Source organism: Meriones unguiculatus, chromosome 11 (genome assembly GCF_030254825.1).
Source record: "Meriones unguiculatus strain TT.TT164.6M chromosome 11, Bangor_MerUng_6.1, whole genome shotgun sequence".
Taxonomy (NCBI): domain Eukaryota; kingdom Metazoa; phylum Chordata; class Mammalia; order Rodentia; family Muridae; genus Meriones; species Meriones unguiculatus.
This window is the reverse complement of record NC_083359.1, coordinates 1,762,689-1,784,491: the sequence shown is the minus strand read 5'-3', so window position 1 is coordinate 1,784,491 and position 21,803 is coordinate 1,762,689. Positions and strand designations below refer to the sequence as shown.

The window sequence follows — 21,803 nt, the reverse complement described above, 5'->3', positions numbered from 1 at the left end:
TGACCATGGCCTTTGGTGAGAGTCAAGCCTGAATAAAAGCCATTCCTTTATCAAAAAACTTACTGTCAAGTTTAAACTTAGGCTGAGTTTGTTGCTTCGGGGGCAGAGGCAGGAGGACCTCTGTGAGCTCAAGGCCACAAAGGTCAGCAAGTTCCAGCCCAGTCATGGCTACATAGTGAGACCTTGTGTCAAAGACTCAAACAGGGGCTAGAGAGAAGGCTCGGTGGTTAAGAGCTCGTTTGTGCAGAGGAACTGGGTTCAATTCCTAGCACCACATGGAGGCTGGTAAGTGGCTCCACGTTCCGGGGGATGTGATACCTCCCTCCCAGCTCCACAGACGCCATGTACACAGGCGGTAGCCCACATCCACGCAGGCCAACCCTCACACACACAAAACATTTCAGTGATGAAGGAGCGGCTTAGAAGGTGCCGGCAGAGCTTTGGGGGGGGAGCACGTGTTTGACAGTTAAAGATGACCCGAGATGTTGTGTGTGTCCTGTACATTGTTTTTGGGGTGGAAAGGTGGAGGGGGGAGCACAAAGGTATTCCATTTGGGAGAAATGGGGAAGAGTACAAGGAGGAGACCAAGAGGAGAAAAATCTGTCTCTGTTAAGTCTAAAAACGTCAGTCATCCTTCATCTTCCCAAACCTAGTCAACGTCGCCCCAGAAACGGACTCCTAACATGGCCGTTCTTTTCTCTTCCAGCATCCATCGTCTTCTCTTGGCTGGCTTATCTTCTGGCAGACTTGCTCCTGCCCCTCGCCAGGGCCCTTGCTGCCGAAAGGAACACCCTTGTCACATTCTCTGGTGAAAACCAAAGTCAGATCAAATCGCCCTGGGCTGGGATTGCAGACACCTTAGCGATGACACTTGCCAAGCCTGTGTGAGGCCTCCTCTCCCTCAGCCTTCACGGTTTGTGGGTCCCTCCGCAGGGCTGTCTCCTGCCATCTAACCCGCAAGCACTTTAGAACAGGATGTGCTTTGCCCTCCTCCGTCTTCAGGGTGTCCTTTCCCCACTTCTGCGGTCCTCAAATTTCCTATCCTCTGGAGGGACTGCGTGCAGCCCTCCCCCCCACACCGGCCGAGCGCTTTCAGCCGCTCGACGTTCTGAGTCATACTTCTAGCACAGCATTCGTGGGAGCATAATACCTGTGTTATTTGCCCCAAGGATCAAGGAAAGTTAGGCCATAATAATTCACGTGCTGTCCCGAAGGCTTGGCACAGTGACTAACACAAAACAGAGAGGCAGGGAAGGATGGAGGAGAGAGGGGTGGGTCGGCCGGATGGCAGCTGCGACAGAATGCAGACGAAATGACAGGGTCAAAAAAATAATAATAATAAAATAAAAACCCTGCAAAAAACAAAGCAAAAACCAAAGACGGTACAGCAGGGGGAGCTGAAAGACCGCAGGAAGGCGGGCAGGCAGGCCAGACAGGGCTGCGGGCTCGGGGATGAGCCGCGACGCAGGCGGCATCATCACGCACCCACGCGTGCAGCGCTCCGTCCGCAGAGCCCACTCCCACCGCCTCCTCCATCCCAGCCCTCCGCCGCCACCGAGAAAGCAAACAAAGGGGAGGGACCCCCGCGGGGCCGTGGACACCGAGGCCAATCGGATGCCCCCGCTCCCCTGGAAGGCCGCCTGCGTTCGAAGGGGCCCAATCTGGACGCAGAGGGTGGAGAGGGGCGGGCGCAGGGGCGGGGCGGGGGCGGGGCCGGCGGGAGCCTTCCCCGGGGACGCGGGGGGCGGGGCGCGGGCGGGGCCAGCCGGGGAGGGCGGGCTGCGCCGCGGCGCGCGGGATCCGGCTGACGCACTGGCCCCGGCTCCCCGGGACCCGGACCCGAGGGGAGGCGGGAGGAGGAAAAGGAGAGAGGGCGCGCGTGCGCAGTGGCGCGGGGAGGATTGGGGGACCTGGCAGCGGGCGAGGAGGCTGCGAGCGAGCCGCGAACCCGGCGGGCGGAGGGCGGCGAGCGCGCGCGCACCATGGGAGAAAAACCCGGGACCAGGTAAGGGAGGTGGAGCCGTACTGCGGGCATGGGCGGCGGCTCGCGGACGGTGCCAGTATGATCCCCAGACAAGGACACCGGGGAAGAAACCCCGGGGCCAGACGCCCGGGTCCCTAGAGGGTAGCGGTCGGGGGGCCGCAAGCCTAGGTCCTCGAGGGTGTTGGAGGGGGGAAACCCTGCAGAAAGCCAGAGCTGATGGGGACCGGGGAGCCTATGCCTGGGTTCTCGCAGGGATGGAGGAGTCGGACGACTGGGTTCTCTGTGCAGGCTGAGATGCAGGGGCGGAGGAAGGAGGAGCAGGTGGCCGGCCCCAAGGGGCTGTGTGCTGGGAGGCTGGATGCCGGGAAGGGATTCCCCTAGACTCGTGCCCAGCCAATGGAAAGGCTCCTGCCCGATACCCCACAGTCTGGTTGCTCCCACTTGTCCCAAGGGCCGGATAGCTCCGCTACCAAACTTCTGCCTTCTCCTAGGATGCTAAGAGCAACAGCTTCTTCTTGAGAGAGTAGAGGGCGTGGGGACCCTCGCTGAAACTGGGCCGTACTCCTGTCCTGGGGGGCTGGAGAGGTAGCGTCTGCCCTGGACACGCAGCCTCTCCCCGGATGTTTTCTGTGCAATCGGGGCTCCTTCCTTCCACTGATACCAGAGTTCTCTTTTTTGGTCTATAGCAAAATCCACTTCCTGCTGTGACCCAGCACCCCCAAGAGGACAGGGGGTGAACGCTTGTTCCAAGGGAGCCAGAGCGAAAGGATAGGTTGGGGCTGTGTGCCTCAACCAGAGCGGACCAAGGATGCGGGCCTGACCCTGGGCAGTGACTTCTGCAAAGCTGGGATCAGCCCCGCCGCTCCTCCTCCTTAGGGTGGGAGAGCCTAGGCCTGGAAGCGTTGAGAGGACCAGTGTCAGAGAGGGAAGGCAGGGCTCCTGGATTTGGAGTTAAGCACCCCAGAGAAAGGGGAAGTCACTTGCCTCAGGGAGGCCCCCAAATTTCCGCTGTGTGGTTCAGGAGAGGGAATAGAAGGGCCGAAGAAAGACTGCTGACTTGGCACAATTCCCTACAGTCTCAACAAATTCTGGGCCACGGGAAATGGAGAGCATGGCAGGAAGCACAGAGGGCATCTGCTTTAGCTGCCCCCCAAGCTGGTACCTCCCTGGTAATTCCCTCCCTCTGCTTCCTTGGCCAACCTCAGCATGTGCTGTGTGCATGCTGCCCCTCCCTCAGCGGACAGCGGTGTGTGGGGAAGATGGGGAGGGCAGAAGCCCGACCCAGACACAGTGTGGCTGTCACAGCCTTCTGCCAGGGCTTCTGGTGGGGAAAACACAGGACAGAGGGGAGCCAGAAGTAGAGCAGGGAGGGAGCCTAGGGGATGTCCTCGCTGTCAACCCTAACTGGGACAGACATTAGAGTGGTTATTCTGACTGCCACCATGTCCACAGGGGCACCCTAGGTATTCCTCGTGACCCTGTGTGTTGGCCCTGCGGTGTCCGTCCAGCTGGCCTTCTGGAAGGAGGAGACAGGTGGTTCTCCTGGCAGAAGCTAACATAGGGAGTTGAGGGCAGGGCGGAGCACGGGGCAGATTTCAGTTTGTGACCTGGGGACCCTCTCCAGGAACTGCTGCTGAGGCAAAGTGACCAGAAGGGGTAGGATGATGCTTCGCAGAGCAAGCCAACACACGGCCCGGGCTCACTAGACAGTCCCCTATGCCACCAGTAATGGGTGGAGTCTCGCTTAGATCAGTTAGGTGCTGTGCAGAAAATCCCCTCTGAGGACGGTGCCTGACTGGTGTAAGGACGGACTGGCTGAGAGTGGAGACTGGAAGCCAGAGCTCCTCCTTAAGTTTATATCTGAGTCCCACCATTTACATGCTCTGTGACCTCTCACAAACAGTCAGAGGGCTATAAGCAGTGAAGGCAACGGACTTTTTTTTTAAGCTGCTGAGGTCAGAGGTGGGGATGTAAAAGGTTCGTAGAATACTCAGGTTTGGTCAGAAAAATGTGAGGGGCAAAGTCAAGGCTTTGGATCCCCGAAACTAGAGGTCAGTTGAAACCTGGTTAGGTCGGCAGAGTGTGGTGGCCCACGCCTTTCATCCCAGCCTGGAGGAGGCAGAGGCTGATGGAGCTGAGTCGGGACCAGCCTGGAAGACCTAACAAGTTCCAGGCCGGCGGGGTTAGGAATTAAGAGGGTCTTGTTAGGTCTGGTCCATGCCTTGTGTAGCACCCAGTTCACATCTCCTTTTGGGGAGGGTCCCAGGGGGAGCCTGATGGTTCCTGGGGCAGCCAGTGGCCGTTACTGCGAGGACTGGGGCAAGCTAGGTGGATGGATCACCGAAGGAGCGAGATATTGCCCTGACAGTGGCTTCAAGGCGCTGCCGTGTGGGAAACACTGGGACTTGGTGGAGAAGCAGTGGGAAGGGTAGAACAGGGACCCAGGGTGCACGCCGCCCCCACGCTGGGGAGGAAGCCCTGGGGCAGCTGGTGGCCCCTGCCGTGCCTGAGGGAGGCGGTGGCGTCTCCCTTTCTGTTTTGCTAGGGTCTTCAAGAAGTCAAGCCCTAACTGCAAGGTGAGTACTCCTCCGTGCTCATCCTCTGATCCCCCGGGCCCTATCAAAGCCCAGCCTACGCCTAGATGATCCCCAGCCCTTAGCTCCCCACTTCCTGTGACAGCTCAAAGCACACTTCCTGCCCTCCTCAAGCCCCTTGCCACAGTCTCAAGAAGCCACAGGGCTGGGTGTGGACCTGGCTAGGTTTCTAAGCAAGCTTGTAACTCTCTTAGGAACCAACCCAGGGTGCTTGGGGCTAGGAAAAGTTAATAGTTTCCCGGGCAGTCAGTGGCCTGTTTATCCCAGAGCCCTGTGTGGGGACAGCTGCTAACTGCCTAGTCTGGCTGAGTGCTCCCTGAAGACATGGGAACACTTCACACACACACATGCGCACACATCTACCCTTGGGCAGAGGTATGAAAAGTGACCAAAAGAGCAGGTTAGAGCTTACAGGAAAGCTTTACCGAGGAAAACCCTGCCACCGTCACTGTCCAGTGACACCCGGGAGAAACCCCTCCCAGACAACCCAGGCACAGGGAGGCCAGGCCAGGGCAGCCATCTGTGAGGGCTCTGGTGGCTCGCCACCGTCCTCCCCAATTTTCCCCGTGGCCCCTGGTGCCTTCAGCTCACCGTGTACCTGGGCAAGCGCGACTTCGTGGATCACCTGGACAGAGTGGATCCCGTGGGTAAGTTTGCCAGGAGGGGAACGTCCCAGGAGGGGAGTGGTTCCGGGGAGTGGCTCCTGGTCGTGGGAGGGGAAAGGCCCCTCTGGAAATGAATCTGTGTCCACCTCCCCTAGATGGCGTGGTGCTCGTGGACCCTGACTACCTGAAGGACCGCAAAGGTGAGGGTGTCCCAGAGAGCAGCAGCAGGATCCAGGAGAGTGCGCGGCGCTGGGGGCATGTGAAGGAGGGAGTTGTCCTCACCACCCTGCCTGGCCCTCCCTTTTCAGTGTTTGTGACCCTCACCTGCGCCTTCCGCTATGGCCGGGAGGACCTGGACGTGCTGGGCCTGTCTTTCCGCAAAGATCTGTTCGCCGCCACCTACCAGGCCTTTCCCCCCATGCCCAACCCGCCCCGGCCCCCCACCCGCCTGCAGGAGCGGCTGCTCAGGAAGCTGGGCCGGCACGCCCACCCCTTCTTTTTTACGGTGAGGGTGCTTCGTGTTCTCGTGGGCATGGGGTCGGGGCTGCTTGGGACTGATGGGATGGAGTGCCTGTCACCAGGGAACCGAAACCCCTCTTTTCTCCGCCACAGATACCCCAGAACCTGCCCTGCTCTGTCACGCTGCAGCCGGGTCCGGAGGACACGGGGAAGGTGCGAGAGGGTCAGCTGAGCTGGAGGCTCAAGTGTAGTAGGGGCTCCTGAGGCTGGGGAGGGTCCCCACGGACGTGGGTGTGCGAGGTGCGGGCACTGAATCTGGGACACTCCTCTCCGGTGTCTGTGACCTGTGTACCTGGGTATGGGGGCTCCTCCACATACTGCCACGAGCCAGCCTCTGCCAGGTGCCAGGCCAGAGAGTCCCTGGGTTCCCACAGTGAGGCAAAGTCCGCACCGCAGGGGAATGAAGGAAGCGGGAAGGAAGGGGTATGCTGGAGGGTGATGGGACTTTCCCCTTCCCTTCCCCAGGCCTGTGGAGTAGATTTTGAGATTCGAGCCTTCTGTGCCAAATCACTAGAAGAAAAAAGCCACAAAAGGTAAGAGAAACAACTCTCTCCGGTTTAACCGCTCGCTCCCGGCCTCAGGGAAGCCCAGGCCCTGCAGGCCGGTGGGACGCTGTGTTGGTTCATCTCTCCGAGCTCAGCCTTCCTCTCCCCGACCCCGACTCAGGAACTCTGTGCGCCTCATCATCAGAAAGGTCCAGTTTGCTCCAGAGACGCCCGGCCCCCAGCCCTCCGCTGAGACCACGCGCCACTTCCTCATGTCCGACCGGAGGTCCCTGCACCTAGAGGCGTCCCTGGACAAAGAGGTGGGTGGTGAGAGGGCGACACTGGGGCAGGCGTGAAGCCACAAGCAAGATGGCGGTGTGGGAGAGCTTTTCTTTAAAGGTCATTACCCACTTGGGGTGGAGGTGCTACGGGCTGGGCTGGGGGGGAGCAGAGCGACACACAGAGATGGGGCTGGTCGGAAGCAGGCACAAGCTCTGCACCCTCCATTCCAAAGCTGTACTACCACGGGGAGCCCCTCAGTGTCAACGTCCATGTCACCAACAATTCCGCCAAGACCGTCAAGAAGATCAGAGTCTCTGGTAGGAGGCGGGGCTGGACGTGGGCTCCGGGGAGGCAGCCCCAGCGTGGGGGTGTGCTGCCCGCAGCAGGGTTCGCGCTGTGCAGTCTGGGCTGTGGGTCCCTGAAGTCTGCGCTTCGCCCATAAGCTGCTTGGTGCCCCGCCCACAGTGAGACAGTACGCTGACATCTGCCTCTTCAGCACCGCACAGTACAAGTGCCCTGTGGCTCAGCTTGAACAAGAGTGAGTAGGGACAGGCGGGCACCCTGTGGGAGGTCTCTGTGTGTGAGGGCGCCCCTCCGCGGCTGGGCCCTCCATGCCGCTGACAGCCTTGAACAGGTTGAACCGGAACTCACCCCTCGTAATCTGCCCACGTGGACAGTGAGGGAGGGGATGCCGGCCGAGGGCGTCAGGCGAGCCTCCCCAAGCCAGTGTCTCCAAGAACCCTGTCCCCACCGCAGTGACCAGGTGTCCCCCAGCTCCACGTTCTGCAAGGTGTACACTGTCACCCCGCTGCTCAGTGACAACCAGGAGAAGAGAGGCCTGGCCCTGGATGGCCAGCTCAAGCACGAAGACACCAACCTGGCCTCCAGCACCATGTGAGGGCAGACCCGGGCACGGTGGGACGGGGCCCAGGCCGGGTGCCAGGCTCTGGCCCGGGTGCCAGGAGGTATCAGTGAACAGAAATGACAGGAACTTCTCACATTCTGAGGGAGGAGAAGGCAGACGATCAGATCAGTGATGAACCAGATAGTGTGTTAGGAGCAAGCAGGGAAGGCAGCAGCGCAGGGGGCGAAAGTGTGTGTGTGGGGCGTGGTGCGCTGGTTTTCAGAGGATCGGCCAGGGAGGTGAACAGGGAAGGGCCCAGACAAGAGGAAGGTATGGAGGGTGGCCGCAGGCAGGCGAGGTGGTCCCCGGGGTGGGTGCGCCGTGGGCTTCGCCCCGTGCTGCCTGTGCACTGGGTCCGCACTGCACCGCTGCAGAGGCCGCGCTGTGAGCGGGGAGACGGGTAGATGAGGGATGCAGCACCCCCGGGGCTGGCGGAGAGGGGCCTCGGGAGGGTTGTGCGCAGAGGAACGCCGAGAGCCTGTCTTGCCATGCGGTGCAGCTCGGGCTGCGGGGACCCTGACCCCAGCTCCCCTCCTCCTGATTGCAGCGTGAAGGAGGGGGCCACCAAGGAGGTGCTGGGCATCCTGGTGTCCTACAGGGTCAAGGTGAAGCTGGTGGTGTCCAGAGGCGGGTGAGTACGCCGGGAAGCCTGGTCGGGGTCCCGCGCCATTCCGTGGGGCCATGGCGGCTGGCCTCTTCATGCAGTCCCCCCCACCCAGGGATGTCTCCGTGGAGCTGCCTTTTGTCCTCATGCACCCCAAGCCCCACGACCACATCACCCTTCCCAGGCCCCAGTCAGGTGAGTACCCCCATACCCCAAGCCCTGTAGAGGGGCTGAGGCAGGCCCGTGGCAAATGGCCCTTCCAGTGCCTGTCCACCCACCCCCGCTCTGCCCTTCAGCGCCCCGGGAAACAGATGTCCCTGTGGATACCAACCTCATCGAATTCGACACCAAGTAAGAAGCGCCCCTTGCCTTCCTGCTCTGCCCTCTGGGATGGGGTCCCGCTGACTCAGGCCCGCGCTGGCCCTCTGGGCTGTTCCCTTCTGCCCGGGAAGAGGGGTGGAGAACCAGATGGACGGCCCGGCCTGCAGAGGCTGCCTCCACTGCCCTGGCCTGGCTCTAGGATGGGTGGGAGGAGAGCGGGGTGGCCCTGGCAGTGGTCGGAAGCGCTCACCTCCTCCTCCTGTTCCCAGCTATGCCACAGACGACGACATCGTGTTTGAGGACTTTGCCCGGCTTCGGCTGAAGGGGATGAAGGATGAGGACTGTGACGAGCAGTTTTGCTAGAAGAGGGGCTGGGAGAGGTAGGGGCATCACCGAGACCCGCTGCCGTCGTGGGGGCCCACAGCCTCTCCCCTCTCCATCCGCCCGAGGCATACACTGGACCCCCGCTCGCTGAACTCGGCAGTTAATGTCCGACTCCAGCGCTCGGCCCCTGCCCTGCTCCCTATGGTGCCAAGCTGCGTGCACACCTAAAGGTGCGGAAGGGGACAGTGAGAACGAGGAATCAGTGTAGCAGAAGTAGAAGAGCCCCCACAGGTGGCCTCATAGCAGCCCGCCCCCAGGTCACCACCTCCGCCTCCCACCCCTGAAGATGAGACTCCGGGAGGGAGGAGGCTGGAGCAAGGCCATTTCCCTGTCTCTGAGCATAGGGAGGAAATAAACCTTTTCATAGGCACGAGTGCGCGTTTTCTCTCGTTGTGAAAGGTGTGCAGTGTGCCCGTCTGCGGCGCTTTTCTCCGAGTCTGCCGGGCACCTTGTGAGGGTTCTCAGTAAGCGGTTGCTGATGGCCGAGCTGTGCCTGGCCCCAAGGGGAATACCGAGCCTTGAGTTGGTGCCCACATGAGGCTGACAGCCACGAAGTGACTGAGCCGCTTCCAGGGAAAGCAGTAACGGGCTTTTCTGAAGCTTAAATGAGCAGGGCTGGGCAGGCTGAGGGCGGCCACACATGACCTCGCCCTGACCGCGTCGGGCTGGTCGCCGCTGAACCTCACCGCACTCTGGGGGGCACACAGCTGGCGGTCGTGCTGGGTGCCAAAGCCAGGCCGGGTGGATCGTCTGCCTCACGTGGGGTTGCTGTCGCTGAGATGAAGCACCATGACCAGAGCAGCTTGGAGAGCAAAAGTGGCCTGTACTTCTGCATCAGCGTTGAAGGAAGTTGGGGAGCTGGAGGCAGGAGCTGGTGCGGAGGCCATGGAGGGCGCCGCTTCCCGGCTTGCTCTCCAGGGCCTGCTCAGCCTGCTCTCTTAGAGAACCCACGTGGTGGCGCACGCCTGTGATCCCAGCGCAGATTACCCGAGGCAGAGGCCAGTGGAGCTCTGAGTTCGAGGACAGCCTGGTCTACAGAGCGAGTTCCAGGACAGCTATGGTTACGCAGAGAAACCCTGTTCAGAAAACACACAAAACAAACCCTAGCCAGCACACCTGTCTAAAGGCCCCACCCTTTACAGGCTTGACCTGCATCCCTAGTGGGTGCCAAGCGTGAGTCATTGAGTCATTCCCTGCTCTCCCGAGTCCCAGGGAGAGTGGAACTGAGAATTCATGACTGGTGTAGGCCGGGACTGGGGGACAGTCCCCTAGACGACGTGACCTTCCAGCAGAGAGCGGGGTAGTCCCCTAGACGACGCGACCTTCCAGCAGAGAGCGGAGTAGTCCCCTAGACGACCTTCCAGCAGAGAGCGGGGTAGTCCCCTAGACGACCTTCCAGCAGAGAGCGGGGTAGTCCCCTAGACGACGCGACCTTCCAGCAGAGAGCTGAACAGTCCTTAGGGCATGTGCAGGGATCAGCATCTGAAACCGTGGCACAGCCACAGGCTGAAGGTGTGTGCAAGCAGGCCAGGGCCTGCAGCAGCCAATAGGAAGTGGGGTCGGCTTTGGTGACACAAATGGGAGAGCAGCTTACATGGCCAATGTGAAAGCTCACGAAATGCTAATTAAATCATTATTTGCCCACTGGCTTTATGTGTGGTCAGAATGTCAGTGACCTTGCTCACCCTGTCACAGACCCTCTCCCCACCCACGCTGGTGCTGTCACACAAAGAACCCAGCCACTTTTAAGACTCTGCCTCTAGCAGCTCTGGCCCCTGGGACATGCATACTTTGACCTCAGCTTTACCAGGAGAATCAGAGTCCTCTGGGAGGCAAGAGAAAGAGCCAGAATTAGGCTCTAAAGTCTCAGTTCTGAGCCAGAAGGTGCAGAGAGAAGCCCGAGATGAAGACTCGGAGAATGATGCCCCCTTTTTAAGTCTTTGGCGTTTTCAGTACTGTTTAGAAGGCAATCCATGCACACAGTTAAAAACTCTGAACAGTGAAAGCAGTGGATCGTGAAAAGAAGCCCCCTTCTTCGGGGGTCGGGATCCCGACCCTGAGTTCTCTTCCCTGCCCACCATCACGGGTTCCCTGTTTGTTCGGAGACCAGTCTTCGCACTGCGTCACACACGCACAGGCTTTCCGTACTCACTGTCCCGCCTCAGGTACAGAGAGCAGCACACCATGAGCTCAGCTGCGTCTTGGGGTGGTCAGTGGACATGCTACCTGGACGAGCCTTCCTGAGGCCCTGCTCGCTTCTGCCCCATTCTTCTGAGGAACAGCCCGGCAACTTGTCATTCATGTTCACTGGTTCCTAATAAACATTCAGAATGTCCACAATTTTTTAAAAAATTGGTTTTAATAATAGTCATCCTTAAAGAACTGTCTTTCTGGATGTGTGACGTTTGCTATAGGACAGGCTCCTGTGAGGGGGGAGCAATGTGAAGGGGGTAGAGGGTTCCTGTGAAAAGGGTGCTGTGTAAGGAGGGTGCAGGGTTCCTGTGAGGGGGGTGCAGTGTGAGGAGGGTCCAGGGCCCCTGTGAGAGGGTGCAGGGTTCCTGTGAGGAGGGGTGCAGTGTGAGGAGGGTGCAGTGAGGGGGTGCAGTGTGAGGAGGGTCCAGGGCCCCTGTGAGGAGGGGTGCAGGCTGGACAGACGCCTCAGCAGCGAAGAGCATGCTCTGCTCTTGCAGAGGCTCCCAGCACTGCTGTCAGGCAGCTCCCAGAAGACTGACTGCAGCTCCCAGGATCTGCCACCGTCTTCTGGCCTCCATGGCACTTGCATTCACATGCACATAACCTTCACATAGACACACACACACACACATTAAAGCGTGCGAGGAAGAGTTGCTAAGTCAGAAAGTGTGAACATATTTCTAAGCACGTCAGTGCAACCTGTTTTATTTTTACTTTATTTATTTATTTTTGTTTTTTGAGACATAGAGTTTCACTTCATAGCCCTGATTGTCTTGGCTCACATAGACCACATAGACTCACATAGACCAGGCTGACCTCAAACTCACAGAGATCCTCCTACCTCTGCCTCCTGAGTGCTGGGATTAAAGGTGTTGCCACCATGCCCGGTCTTTTTTTTATTTTTTATTTTTTTCCTTTTTTAATGTCTTATGTGCATGAGTGTTTTGCCTGCCTGGAGTTATCTTTGCATCATGTATGTACTTATGGTGAGGGCGTCAGGTCCCCTGGGAGTACAGTTACAGGCAGTTGTGGACTGCCAGGTGGATTCTGAGAATCCAACCCAGGCCTTCTGAACAACAGCCATTGTTCTTCACCTCTGAGCCATCCTGCCAGCCCCAAGTATTACCTAATCTCGACTTGCATTTCTCTGATCATGAGGGAAGATAAACCCAGCATCCCATGCTAGTGCTCTGGTCTCCCGGAGCTCATGGGCACCCGGCAAGGGCCCTGTCAGTGACAGACAGCGTGAGCATAGGAGAGACCCCCACAGCGAAACGGGGCTGGAGATGGTACAGTGGCTAAAGGTGCTTTGCACAAATCCTGAAGACCCAGTGCAACACCCAGAACACAGCAGGCAGATGGTCCTCACACACACACACACACACACACACACACACACACACACAGAAGGAAAAGAAAGGTAGCACAGAGAAAGGGCTGACAGATAGGAAGGGGTAGGAGAAGGTAGTGAGGGAGTGAGTATGGTCAAACCACACCACATATGTGCGCGGATGGCATAGCGAAGTCTATCACTTTATACAATAAATAGACGCTAATCGTCTGGGCATGACGACACACACCTGTAATCTAGAAATACAACGTGAGACGCTGCCTACACAACAAACAAATGCTGGGTGGTCACCTCCGCAGAGGCAGATCTCTGAGTTCAAGGCCGGCTCGGGTTGCACAGGGACATCCTGTCTCCAATGAGTAAAAGTATACACAAACAAATGAAGGTGAAGGAGTCCACTAAGAGGCAGGAGCGCAGCTAGCTGGGAGAGCACCTGCCCAGGCCGCACGAGCCCTGGGCCCCGCTCTGAGGAAGAGAGCACAGGAGGCTGGGTGCTAGAGCTCCTCTGAGGAGCACGAGGAAGAGGCTGGAGGAAGCGGACACGCGCAGTGTTTGCCTGGCCAGGCACTTCCCGGTGTGTCCCACTGTTGGCTGTTCACGTAGAGCACACGTGTGGCCTTGTGGGAGGGCTCCGGTGGACAGCTTCCACCCGGGTCTAGTTCCAAAACATTTTGTTGTTTGTTTTGAGACAAGGTCTCCGCTCTGTGCCCAGACTGGCTTGACTGGAGCTTCAGAGTCCTGGGAGTGAAATGCTTTTCTCCTGATGTTATTAATAACGCTACACTTTTATTTTAAGGTAGGCTTTTAGTCTTGGTTTGGTCTTTGGTTTTTGTTTTTGGTTTTTTTTTTTTTTTTTTTTTTTTTTTTTAGACAGGGTTTCTCTGTGTAGCCTTGGCTATTCTGCACTTGCTCTGTAGACCAGGCTGGCCTCAAACTCACAGAGATCCGCCTGCTTTTGCCTCCCAAGTGCTGGGATCACAGGCGTGCACCCCTGCGCCCGGTTTATAACCATTTTCTAACTGGCTTCCTAGTTTGTTCTGTCTCAGGCCTTTGACCCTTCTGTTTGCTCATGACTGGACATTTCATGCTCTGCCCAGTCCACACATCAAGAGCTTATCACCCACTATCTTATCAGCACACTCAGTTTCTTCTTTCACAATTCCAACCTCACCCCTGGCTCCATCCACACCGCCACTTCTTTGCTCTAACTCCAGGGCCAGTGGCTGGTTGGCATCCTCTGCCAAAAACAGGAGTCACGTGACCACACTTATTTGTTCACTCCACAAATATGTTTGAACACATCCTAGGTTCCGATTCCGACACCACGCAGTCTGAGAAGAGATGTAGGGCCACTAAGCACGCTGGTCTCTAACTAGGCTGGCCTTCAATGCCCTACCTCCCTGTGAGCCCTCCCGTTCCCAGAGCACCAGCTCTGCACCTCCCTCGCACTCCTGACTGCCGTCCCTCTTCCAAGACTAGGCAGAAAGGCATGGATGAGCTCGGCATCTCGCCTTCTGCTCGCACAGGTTTATCTAGACGCCAGTTCAGCACAGGAAACTGAGGTGTGTCCCTGGGGAAGGCCACTCCTACCATCACTGCTCACATCTCCCCCGGCTCCCCTAGATCTCGATTCACCCACCAGCCCCTTGCCCTCTCTCTGCTGGCTCTTCCTCCAAGGTAGACAAACCCACACAAGCACCTTGCACTGAAGGGAAAAGGAAGAAAGGAGAGGACTGAGGAGAGAAAGCAAAGGGAAAAACCCTTCTCCACTCTAAAGTCTTTATCACAGGAAAGTGTAGCTCACTCTCCTCTCTCTTTTCTTCTTCAGTTTGATATTTTTTAGCCTTTATTTCTGTTTTGATTATGGGATTCTGCTTGCATGTATATCTGTGCACACACGCATGTGTGCTTACAGAAGCCAGAAGAGCCTTTTCACTCCCCGAGGACTGGAGATACTGTTGGTTGTGAGCCACCACGTGGGTGCTGGGAATCAAACTGGGGTCCTCTAGAAGAGCAGCCAGTGTTCTTAACTGCTGAGCATCTCTCCAGACCCTCGTTTTTGTTGTTTTTTTTTTTTGTTCTTGAGACAAGTAGGTAAGGCTGCCTTGACCTCCCCTTTCCCTGCCTTCCAAATACTTGGTTCTCTCTATATATATTTTTTTAATTTATTTTTTATTTTCAAAGTAATAAATGTAGATCCTTCAAGGAGGCACACAGCTGGGAGCCTAACAGGGGCCGACTGTTTGCCTAGCACATACAAGACCCTGAGTTTATCCATAGCACCATATACATACATACAAAAAAAGTCAGACGGTAACATTCCTGTGTGTGTTGGCCTTGGTTGGGGTTTGGTTTTGTTTGTTTTGTTGTTGGGTTTTTGCTTTGCTTGGTTTGGTTTTTTGAGACAGTCTCATTGCATAGCCCCAGCCGTGCTGGAACTCACTACATAGAGACTCGGCTGGCCTCAGACTCATCTAGATCTGTGGGCTCCTGCCTCCTGAGTACTGGGCTTACAGATGTGTGCCAGAGGGAACTCCCTCGACCCCCTTCAAAGGTTTCTGAAGACAGCTTCCCATCTCTGAACGTCTCATCTTGTTCCCTCCTGACTCTTGCTCTCAGCATGTCTAGCAGATGCCCAGCGATAGCAAGCACCTTGAGACAACGCCATCCACAAAGCCCAGGCTCCAGACTGTGCTGTAACTGCAAAACTGAGTTGCAAAATAAAAATTGCATTAAAAAATGGGAGGAGGAGGAAAGGGAGGGGCAAGATTTTTTTTAATTGCATAATGGTTTAGTCAGTTTACGGTTTTGTAGGCTATGTTCAAAGCTGAATTTATAGATGCAGGCCACAGGATGGACAAACTTGCCAGAAGGTGAGGGCTGGACCCATCTTTGTCCCTCCTGACCATCATACCCTGCCTTTCATCCTGCCCCACCACCCCCTCCCCCAAGCACTGTATCAGCTGGGATCAGATCAATACCCAGCATTGAATTATGCTCTGCTAAGTTTATAGTGGACTCCGAGGCCCTTCATGATCACCTGAATGATGACCATCTGAAATTTGCTTATTCTCCAAATTTATCACAAATTCAGCCCTACGTTCTGTTCCAAGAGTCTATATTTCCGTTCTTTCTAAATGAAAGATGTCCATCCCTTTCATCTCCTTGAAGACATATCTCAGAATCTTTCTGTTGAGCTGGAGTTCGCAGTCACCTCTCTACCTCAGCTCATGAACATCCTGTCTTCTCTTCCTTGGGGAAATCTGACGGTTTGTACAGACCAGAATGTCTTTATTCTGTCTTCCTGGTTGAGAGTTCAGCTTTGTTAATTCCTAGATGCCCTCTAAAGTCTACTCTCCTGAGTGACATCATGGCTGGCCCCTTGGGCAAGGCCTGCATTTTCCAGGTGAAAGGACACGGTTAAGTTTCCTTCGATGGAATATAAGCCCCTTCCCAGCCAGACCCTAACTCAGTTCTCCGGCTTCTGTACCTCCTCTTCCTCTTTTCCAGCAGCCCCAACCCAAGGCGGGGCCACTCAGAGCCCAGGGTGCACGCACAGGGCCCTCAGCAGTGTCTCTCACATATTACTGTGCATACAAGTCACCTGGGGATCTTTAAACAGAGACTGTGATTCAGTTGGTCTGGGGTCAGTGCTGAGACGGCATCTCTAATGCATCCAGGCAATGCTCCAGGACAGCAGGCTTCCCCAGCCAAGGTCTTAAGGGACAGCTACACCATAAGCCTTGGCCTGAGTGGCCTGTGGAGTGCCCTATGTGGCCCCTGTGAGGGGCATCCGGAGCTATCTGCCTGCACTTAACTTATGAGAAAATAAATTTTAAAATTCACTGAGAAAAATGGAGTCTTTGCATTTTCAATCAGCCTTCACCCCAGGGCAGCTGGGGGTGGAATCCTGGATGTCCAGCCGTTCTCCCTCAAATATGGAAGACTCCTCCTGTCTTAGGGAATGCAGGTCACCTTTAAGAGGCCCTGTGCCATTTTAATCACGGAGCCTTTGCGTAAGGTTTTCTGTTTCTCTGGAAGCTTCCCTGAGTGCCTTTTGGTTGAGCCTGGCGCTCTGACTCATGGGCCTATTTTCCTCCTTCATTACATGGGGTCTTTAATGGACTCTTTCATCCCAGAAGTACGAGTTCCTTTTCCTCTTCGTTTCCTGTGATCTCTTCTAGAATTTACGTCTTCTGAGCTGTTCTCAAATTCATAGTCTCAGCATCTCTCTCTCTCTCTCTCATCATTGTTTGTTTCTTTGTTTTTGAGACAGGGTCTTATTCTGTAGCCCTGAGTGGCCTGGCACTGGCTACAAATTCCCAGGTGCTGGGATTAGAGCCACGGGCCACACCCAGCTGCTACAGCCCATCTCTTTTCATTCATTCATTATCTTTTCATTACCTGCAGCAGAGTTCCGCAGTTCCCCTTTCCTCCATGATGGACTTCTCATGTCTTCCCTCATGATCTGCTTTTCCAAGAGCATTTTTTCTAGAATCAACCCTGTTTGTTTGGAGCATGGGCAACATACCAAGACTGGTCTCAGAGAATAAACAAAACAGGATAAATGGGGGCATTCGAGCTGTCACCCAGGCTGCCCACTGGTCACTCCTGGGCTCCAGGGACCCTCTTATCCCCATCTTTCAAGTTAGCTCTGACCACAGGAATATATGCCACAGTCTCAACTAATCAATCATAGATACAAAATCTCTTATCAGAGACCTCCGGGATTTGTTTTTTTCTCTCTGTTTAATGTTTTCATGCTAGAAAGTTCTTTAAATATCTAGAAATCCTCTTCTGTCTTGTCATATTCAAAATTGAAGTGGTAGGTTGGTGTGCTAGTGTGAATTTGTAATCCCAGCACTCGAGAGGCTGAGCCAGGAGGAGGTCCAATTCCAGAGGAGCCCGAGGTGGAAAGAATTGACCAAGTCTTCCGTGTGCACAGCGGGGACTTACCGCAGTGAATTTCAACATGGTCTGGCCTGGCTAGGGACTGTTAGAACCATGGTCTCAGTCAGATTGTTTCCCTGAGTAATCCAGGTCTCCAAGGAACTGCTGCAGTCTTGACCTGGAAACTATACTTGGCTCTCAGTTGCAGACAGCACAATCCCGGAACACAGACATTTACTTAATTTGTTTTTGGTGCCACGCTCTTGCCCTCAACCGGACCCAGGTGTCCATTAAGGAAAAGAAAACAAAGAAAAAACAAAACAAAACAAAAACCTGCTTTCCAGGCTAGAGAGATGGCTCAGAGGTTAAGAGCACTGGCTGCTCTCCCAGGGGTCCTGAGTTCAATTCCCAGAAACCACATGGTGGCTCACAACCATCTAGATCTGGTGCCCTCTGCTGGCCTGCAGGTGTACATGCAGACAGAACATTGCATGCATAATAAATAAATAAATAAATATTTTAAAAAAAAAACAAAAAAAACATGCTTTCCATTTCCGACAAAGAACTCTGAGCTCAGGCACCATGGGCCTGAGCCTCCAGCACTTGGGAGGCAGAAACAGGCCAGAAGCAACCTGGAGGCCAGCCAGATACACAGCAAGATCCTAATCTTTTAATTTGTTCATTTATCGCATGTGTAAGTGTGTGTGCCTGGGTGTAGGTGTGTCCATCCACAGAGAGCAGAAGAGGGGAGTCAGATCCCCTGGAACTGGAGCCAAAGACATTTGTGTGCTGCTGCCTGAGAACTGAACCTGGGTCGTCTGGAACAGTGCTCTTAACTGCTGAGCCATCTCTCTAGTCCACAAAGGTCCTAATATTAAAAACAAACAAACAAAAAACACATCCGTATTCTCCTGGGGTAGGGGTAGTCGCCAAGATGTATGAGGTCAAGAGATCTGATAGCCTGACTGCTTCAGCCCTTCAAATTTTAGTACCAACTTCACCCAAAGTCCTATCGGTGTCCTAACTTCGGAGCAGTCTGCTCCCTAAGCTCACTGTTGTTTGTTTGTTTTTAGCTACCACCCCACTACTAAAAACAAACAAAAAACAACAGCACCCCGTTGCCACTCAGCCTCTGCTCTCCACATACTCCCTAACGCCTCCATCTCTCTCTTTCTCTTTCTCTTCAGTGCCGTGGATAAAATCCAGAGCTCCAAACAAAGTTTCTAAGCTTCAGTGCCAGCCTCAGGGTCTGGAAACCCAAAATCTAGCCTACCCCTGAATGTGCTATGTGGCCCCTAGTGTTGGCTCAGGAATACAGGAAAAGGTTGCCTCCCCCCCCCTTTTTTTTTTTGGCTTTTTGAGACAGGGTTTCTCTGTGTGGCCTTGGCTGTCCTGGACTGGCTTTTTTGTAGACCAGGCCTGCCTCTGCCTGAATTCAGGGGTTACAGCCATGAGCCTCCCCATCTGGCTGGTCACCATTTCTTAGTTTTTGTTTTTTTTTTTTTTAGAGACAGGGTCTTGTCTGTCTCTACCCCCGAAACACTGGGGTCACTGATGAGCACTACTGACCCTGGCTTCCCTGTGGGTTCTGGAGATCCAAACCCAGGTCCTCACAGGCTTGCACAGCAAGCGCTTCAGTGACTGAGCCAGCTCCTCAGTCTTATTTCAGCTCAGGCTGGCTTTGAGCTCACGGTGAAACAAGCCAAGGATGATGCTCTTAACTCTGCCTCCAGAGAGCAGGGGTCACAGGCACACGCTCACGCTCACACACACACACACACACACACACACACACACAGTCTTAGGAAGGCTAGAAATCAAACCCAGGGCTTCATGCACGCTACGCAAATGCTCTACCGACTGAGCTACATCATAGTCCTCACGATATCTTTCTTGTTGCGTCAGGGAGATGACTCAGTGGGTGAAGGCAGCCAAGCCTGACAGCTTGAGCTCAACTTCCGGAGCCTGCATGGGAGACAGAACCCACTCTGCCCATTGCCTAACCATCAAGGAGCACCAGCTGCTCCACCTGTCTGTGAACGCCTGCCCCCACCCTCTCTCTCTCTCTCTCTCTCTCTCTCTCTCTCTCACACACACACACAATAAATAAACACGTAATTTTCAAATCCTTGTTATTTTCTGGGGTCTAGGAAAGGACACGCCAGAATGCTGGCTCCATCAGATATGACCGAGTTGTCATGAACCTTCCTCTGTGCAAGCTGCCTTGGTTACTGTTACTCTCCCGTCTTTCAGGCTGTCCCTGTTGTTTTCAAGACCCTCCTACACCCGGGTCAAGCCCACTACCAAGGAGCCATGTACTTCCAGCCCTACCTCTAGCCCGATCTGTCCGGGAACTGCATATGTAGTCCAGGCTGGCCTCAGACTCACAGACACCCGCCTGCCTCTGCCTCCAGAGCGCGGGAGGTGGGAGCCACCGCCACCCTCCAGAGCTCGGGCTCACAGGCGGGCACCGACACCAGCAGCGATTCACTCTTGATCTTTTTAAGTCTTTTTTTTTTTTTTTTTTGAGACAGGGTTCCTCTGTGTAGCCTTGGCTGTTCTAGACTCCATTCGTAAACCAGGCTGGCCTCGAACTCACAGAGATCTGCCTGCCTTTGCCTCCCGAGTGCTGAGATCTCAGCCACCCCACCCAGCTGATCTCTGTAAATCTTAAGAGCACTCTAAAAAAAAAAAAAAAAAAAAGGTAATTCTGGCCATGACACACCTTCTTCAAAGGCTCCAAAATGCCTTCAGAGTTTCTTTCATTAAAAAAAATTTTTTTTTTATTCTTAGGGCCAGGCGGTGGTGGCACATGACTTTAATCCCAGCACTCCGGAGGCAGAGGCAGGTGGATCTCTGAGTTCAAGGCCAGATGGTTGGCAGAATGAGTTGCAGGACAGCCAGGGTTACACAGAGAAACCCTGTCTTGAAAAAACAAATAAATGAATGAATAAATAGAGCTGCAGAGATGACCCAGCTGGTAAGAACACTTCTTCCAGAGGTCCTGAGTTCAATTCCTGCACTCTCACAGCCATCTATAGTGAGATCTGGTGCCCCCTTCTGGCGTGCAGGCGTACATGCAGGTAGGACACTCATAACATAAGTATCTCCTGAATAAAGAATTCTTTGAGAACGTTGCACAATGGATTTTGATCATATTCACACCCACCTCTCGCCGCTCCACCCCTCTGCCTTTTTACTTGTCTGTGTGCGCGCGAGTGTGCGTGTGCAGAGATCTAAGTGTGTGGGGACCTGCATGTGAGCCAAAGGAGGACATCCGACTTCCTGGAGCTGGAGATAGACCCAATCGTGAGCCGTCTGTGGGCGCTGGAAGAGCAGCCAGTTCTCTTAACAGCTCAAGCCATTTTTTTCTAGCATCCCAGAGTGAATTCCAAATTACTCAGCTAATGAGTTCAGCTGATGTCCCTATTCCAGCACCTCGTCAGCGCTGACCACCCACTCCACATACATGGACCTCCTTCCTGGACCCCAAGCAGGCGCCTCCACAGCCCCACCTCCTGGAGGACTCCCTTCGTCACCATCACCGCAACTTCCCTTCCACCTCAATGGACCTTCAGAATTCAGTTCAGAAACCACATCCTTCAAGGACACTTTTCCTGGGGTTGAAGAGAAAGCTCAGTGGTTAAGAGCACTGACTGCTCTTTCAGAGGACCCGGGTTCGATTCCCAGCGACCACATGATGGCTCAAAATTGTCCGTAACTCCATTTCTATCTAGAAAATCCGCTGCCCTCCCTAACCTCCATGGACAATCCATTTATGGCGTGCACAGACACCCATTCAGGCAAAACTCACCAAATAAAACAAGTCCTGGCTAGGTGGTGGTGCACACCTTTAACTTTGTGAGTTCAAGGCCAGCCTGGTCTACAGATTGAGTTCCAGGACAGCCAGGGCTACCTAGAGAAACCCTGTCTCAAGAAACCAAAAATATAAATAGATAAATCTTAATAAAATAAGTGTGCTAACAAAGCACTACTGAGTGAGAGAACATCTCATTTATTTTTCTATCCGTAGAGCCTAGCGCCTAACTGATAATCAGAGAAAGGCAGAGGGAAGGAGCCAGAACGGGGGACCGGCTGGACTCAGGATCTGGAAGAAGCTTAGGGACCATCGGTTAACACACCAAGTCAAGCTTTCCGGGGGGGGGGGGGGCTGGCCAGCAAAGAGCCCGCGACCACCCAGTATGGAGGCACACACTTGAACTGCCACCACCGGGCAGTGTCACTTGGACAGGTCTGAATGGCTTTGGGCCACGGGGTGTTCCAGCGTTAGGAAGCAGAGGCAGTCTTACTCAACTTGTGCCAGGTCACGCCTGGCCGCCCTTTCTCAATACGCCAATTAAACGAGTCTAATTAAAAGTGGGAAGTCACGGAGACCTACTCACTGCTGCCACGCTGGGAAGAGGGACAGAGAGATCCAGGAAAACCCCAAGTCAGTCTTCAGTTTACACACAGGGCCCAGGACGTGCCCGGCTGGGACGCTCACGCCCACCACTGACTCCCGTAAAGCGGTGTGGTCAGTTAGAGCCGTAGGAAACCTCTTTCTGGAAGACAAGGCCCCGGTCTGGCTGGCACCCTTGTCTCAGCATGCGATTCCTAGGGGAAAGTCCCATTTCTTTGGGGCCACTGTTTGAACCGTGGTCTCTTTAGAGTGTCTTCGTTTCTGACA

General features: G+C 54.9%; 1 protein-coding gene across 3 annotated transcripts; it reads left to right on the top strand.

Annotated features, from left to right (window-relative positions):
- The first annotated feature begins 1,785 nt into the window (after nucleotides 1-1,785).
- Nucleotides 1,786-9,052, top strand: Arrb2 (arrestin beta 2). 3 transcript variants are annotated; one of them, XM_060363393.1, is made up of 16 exons: nucleotides 1,789-2,005; nucleotides 3,061-3,153; nucleotides 4,530-4,560; nucleotides 5,165-5,225; nucleotides 5,339-5,383; nucleotides 5,492-5,688; nucleotides 5,796-5,855; nucleotides 6,168-6,235; nucleotides 6,369-6,507; nucleotides 6,702-6,786; nucleotides 6,935-7,007; nucleotides 7,226-7,363; nucleotides 7,921-8,004; nucleotides 8,093-8,172; nucleotides 8,241-8,328; nucleotides 8,568-9,052. In XM_060363393.1, the coding sequence occupies exons 6-16, from the start codon at nucleotides 5,602-5,604 to the stop codon at nucleotides 8,659-8,661; spliced, it is 996 nt and encodes a 331-aa protein (XP_060219376.1). In that variant the 5' UTR covers nucleotides 1,789-2,005; nucleotides 3,061-3,153; nucleotides 4,530-4,560; nucleotides 5,165-5,225; nucleotides 5,339-5,383; nucleotides 5,492-5,601; the 3' UTR covers nucleotides 8,662-9,052. The 3 variants fall into 3 exon arrangements, with proteins under 3 accessions (XP_021507287.1, XP_021507288.1, XP_060219376.1); XM_021651612.2 differs by lacking the exon at nucleotides 3,061-3,153 and having other exon boundaries at nucleotides 1,786-2,005; XM_021651613.2 differs by lacking the exon at nucleotides 3,061-3,153 and having other exon boundaries at nucleotides 1,788-2,005; nucleotides 8,274-8,328.
- The last annotated feature ends 12,751 nt before the right edge of the window (nucleotides 9,053-21,803 follow it).

Bases quoted from the DNA above. Each gene is read 5' to 3' on its own strand.
- Arrb2 (XM_021651612.2), top strand. From the start codon at position 1,983: ATGGGAGAAAAACCCGGGACCAG. The intron at 4,561-5,164 runs GTGAGTACTCCT...TGGTGCCTTCAG, and splicing joins AGTCAAGCCCTAACTGCAAG to CTCACCGTGTACCTGGGCAA. The intron at 5,856-6,167 runs GTGCGAGAGGGT...TCCCTTCCCCAG, and splicing joins GTCCGGAGGACACGGGGAAG to GCCTGTGGAGTAGATTTTGA.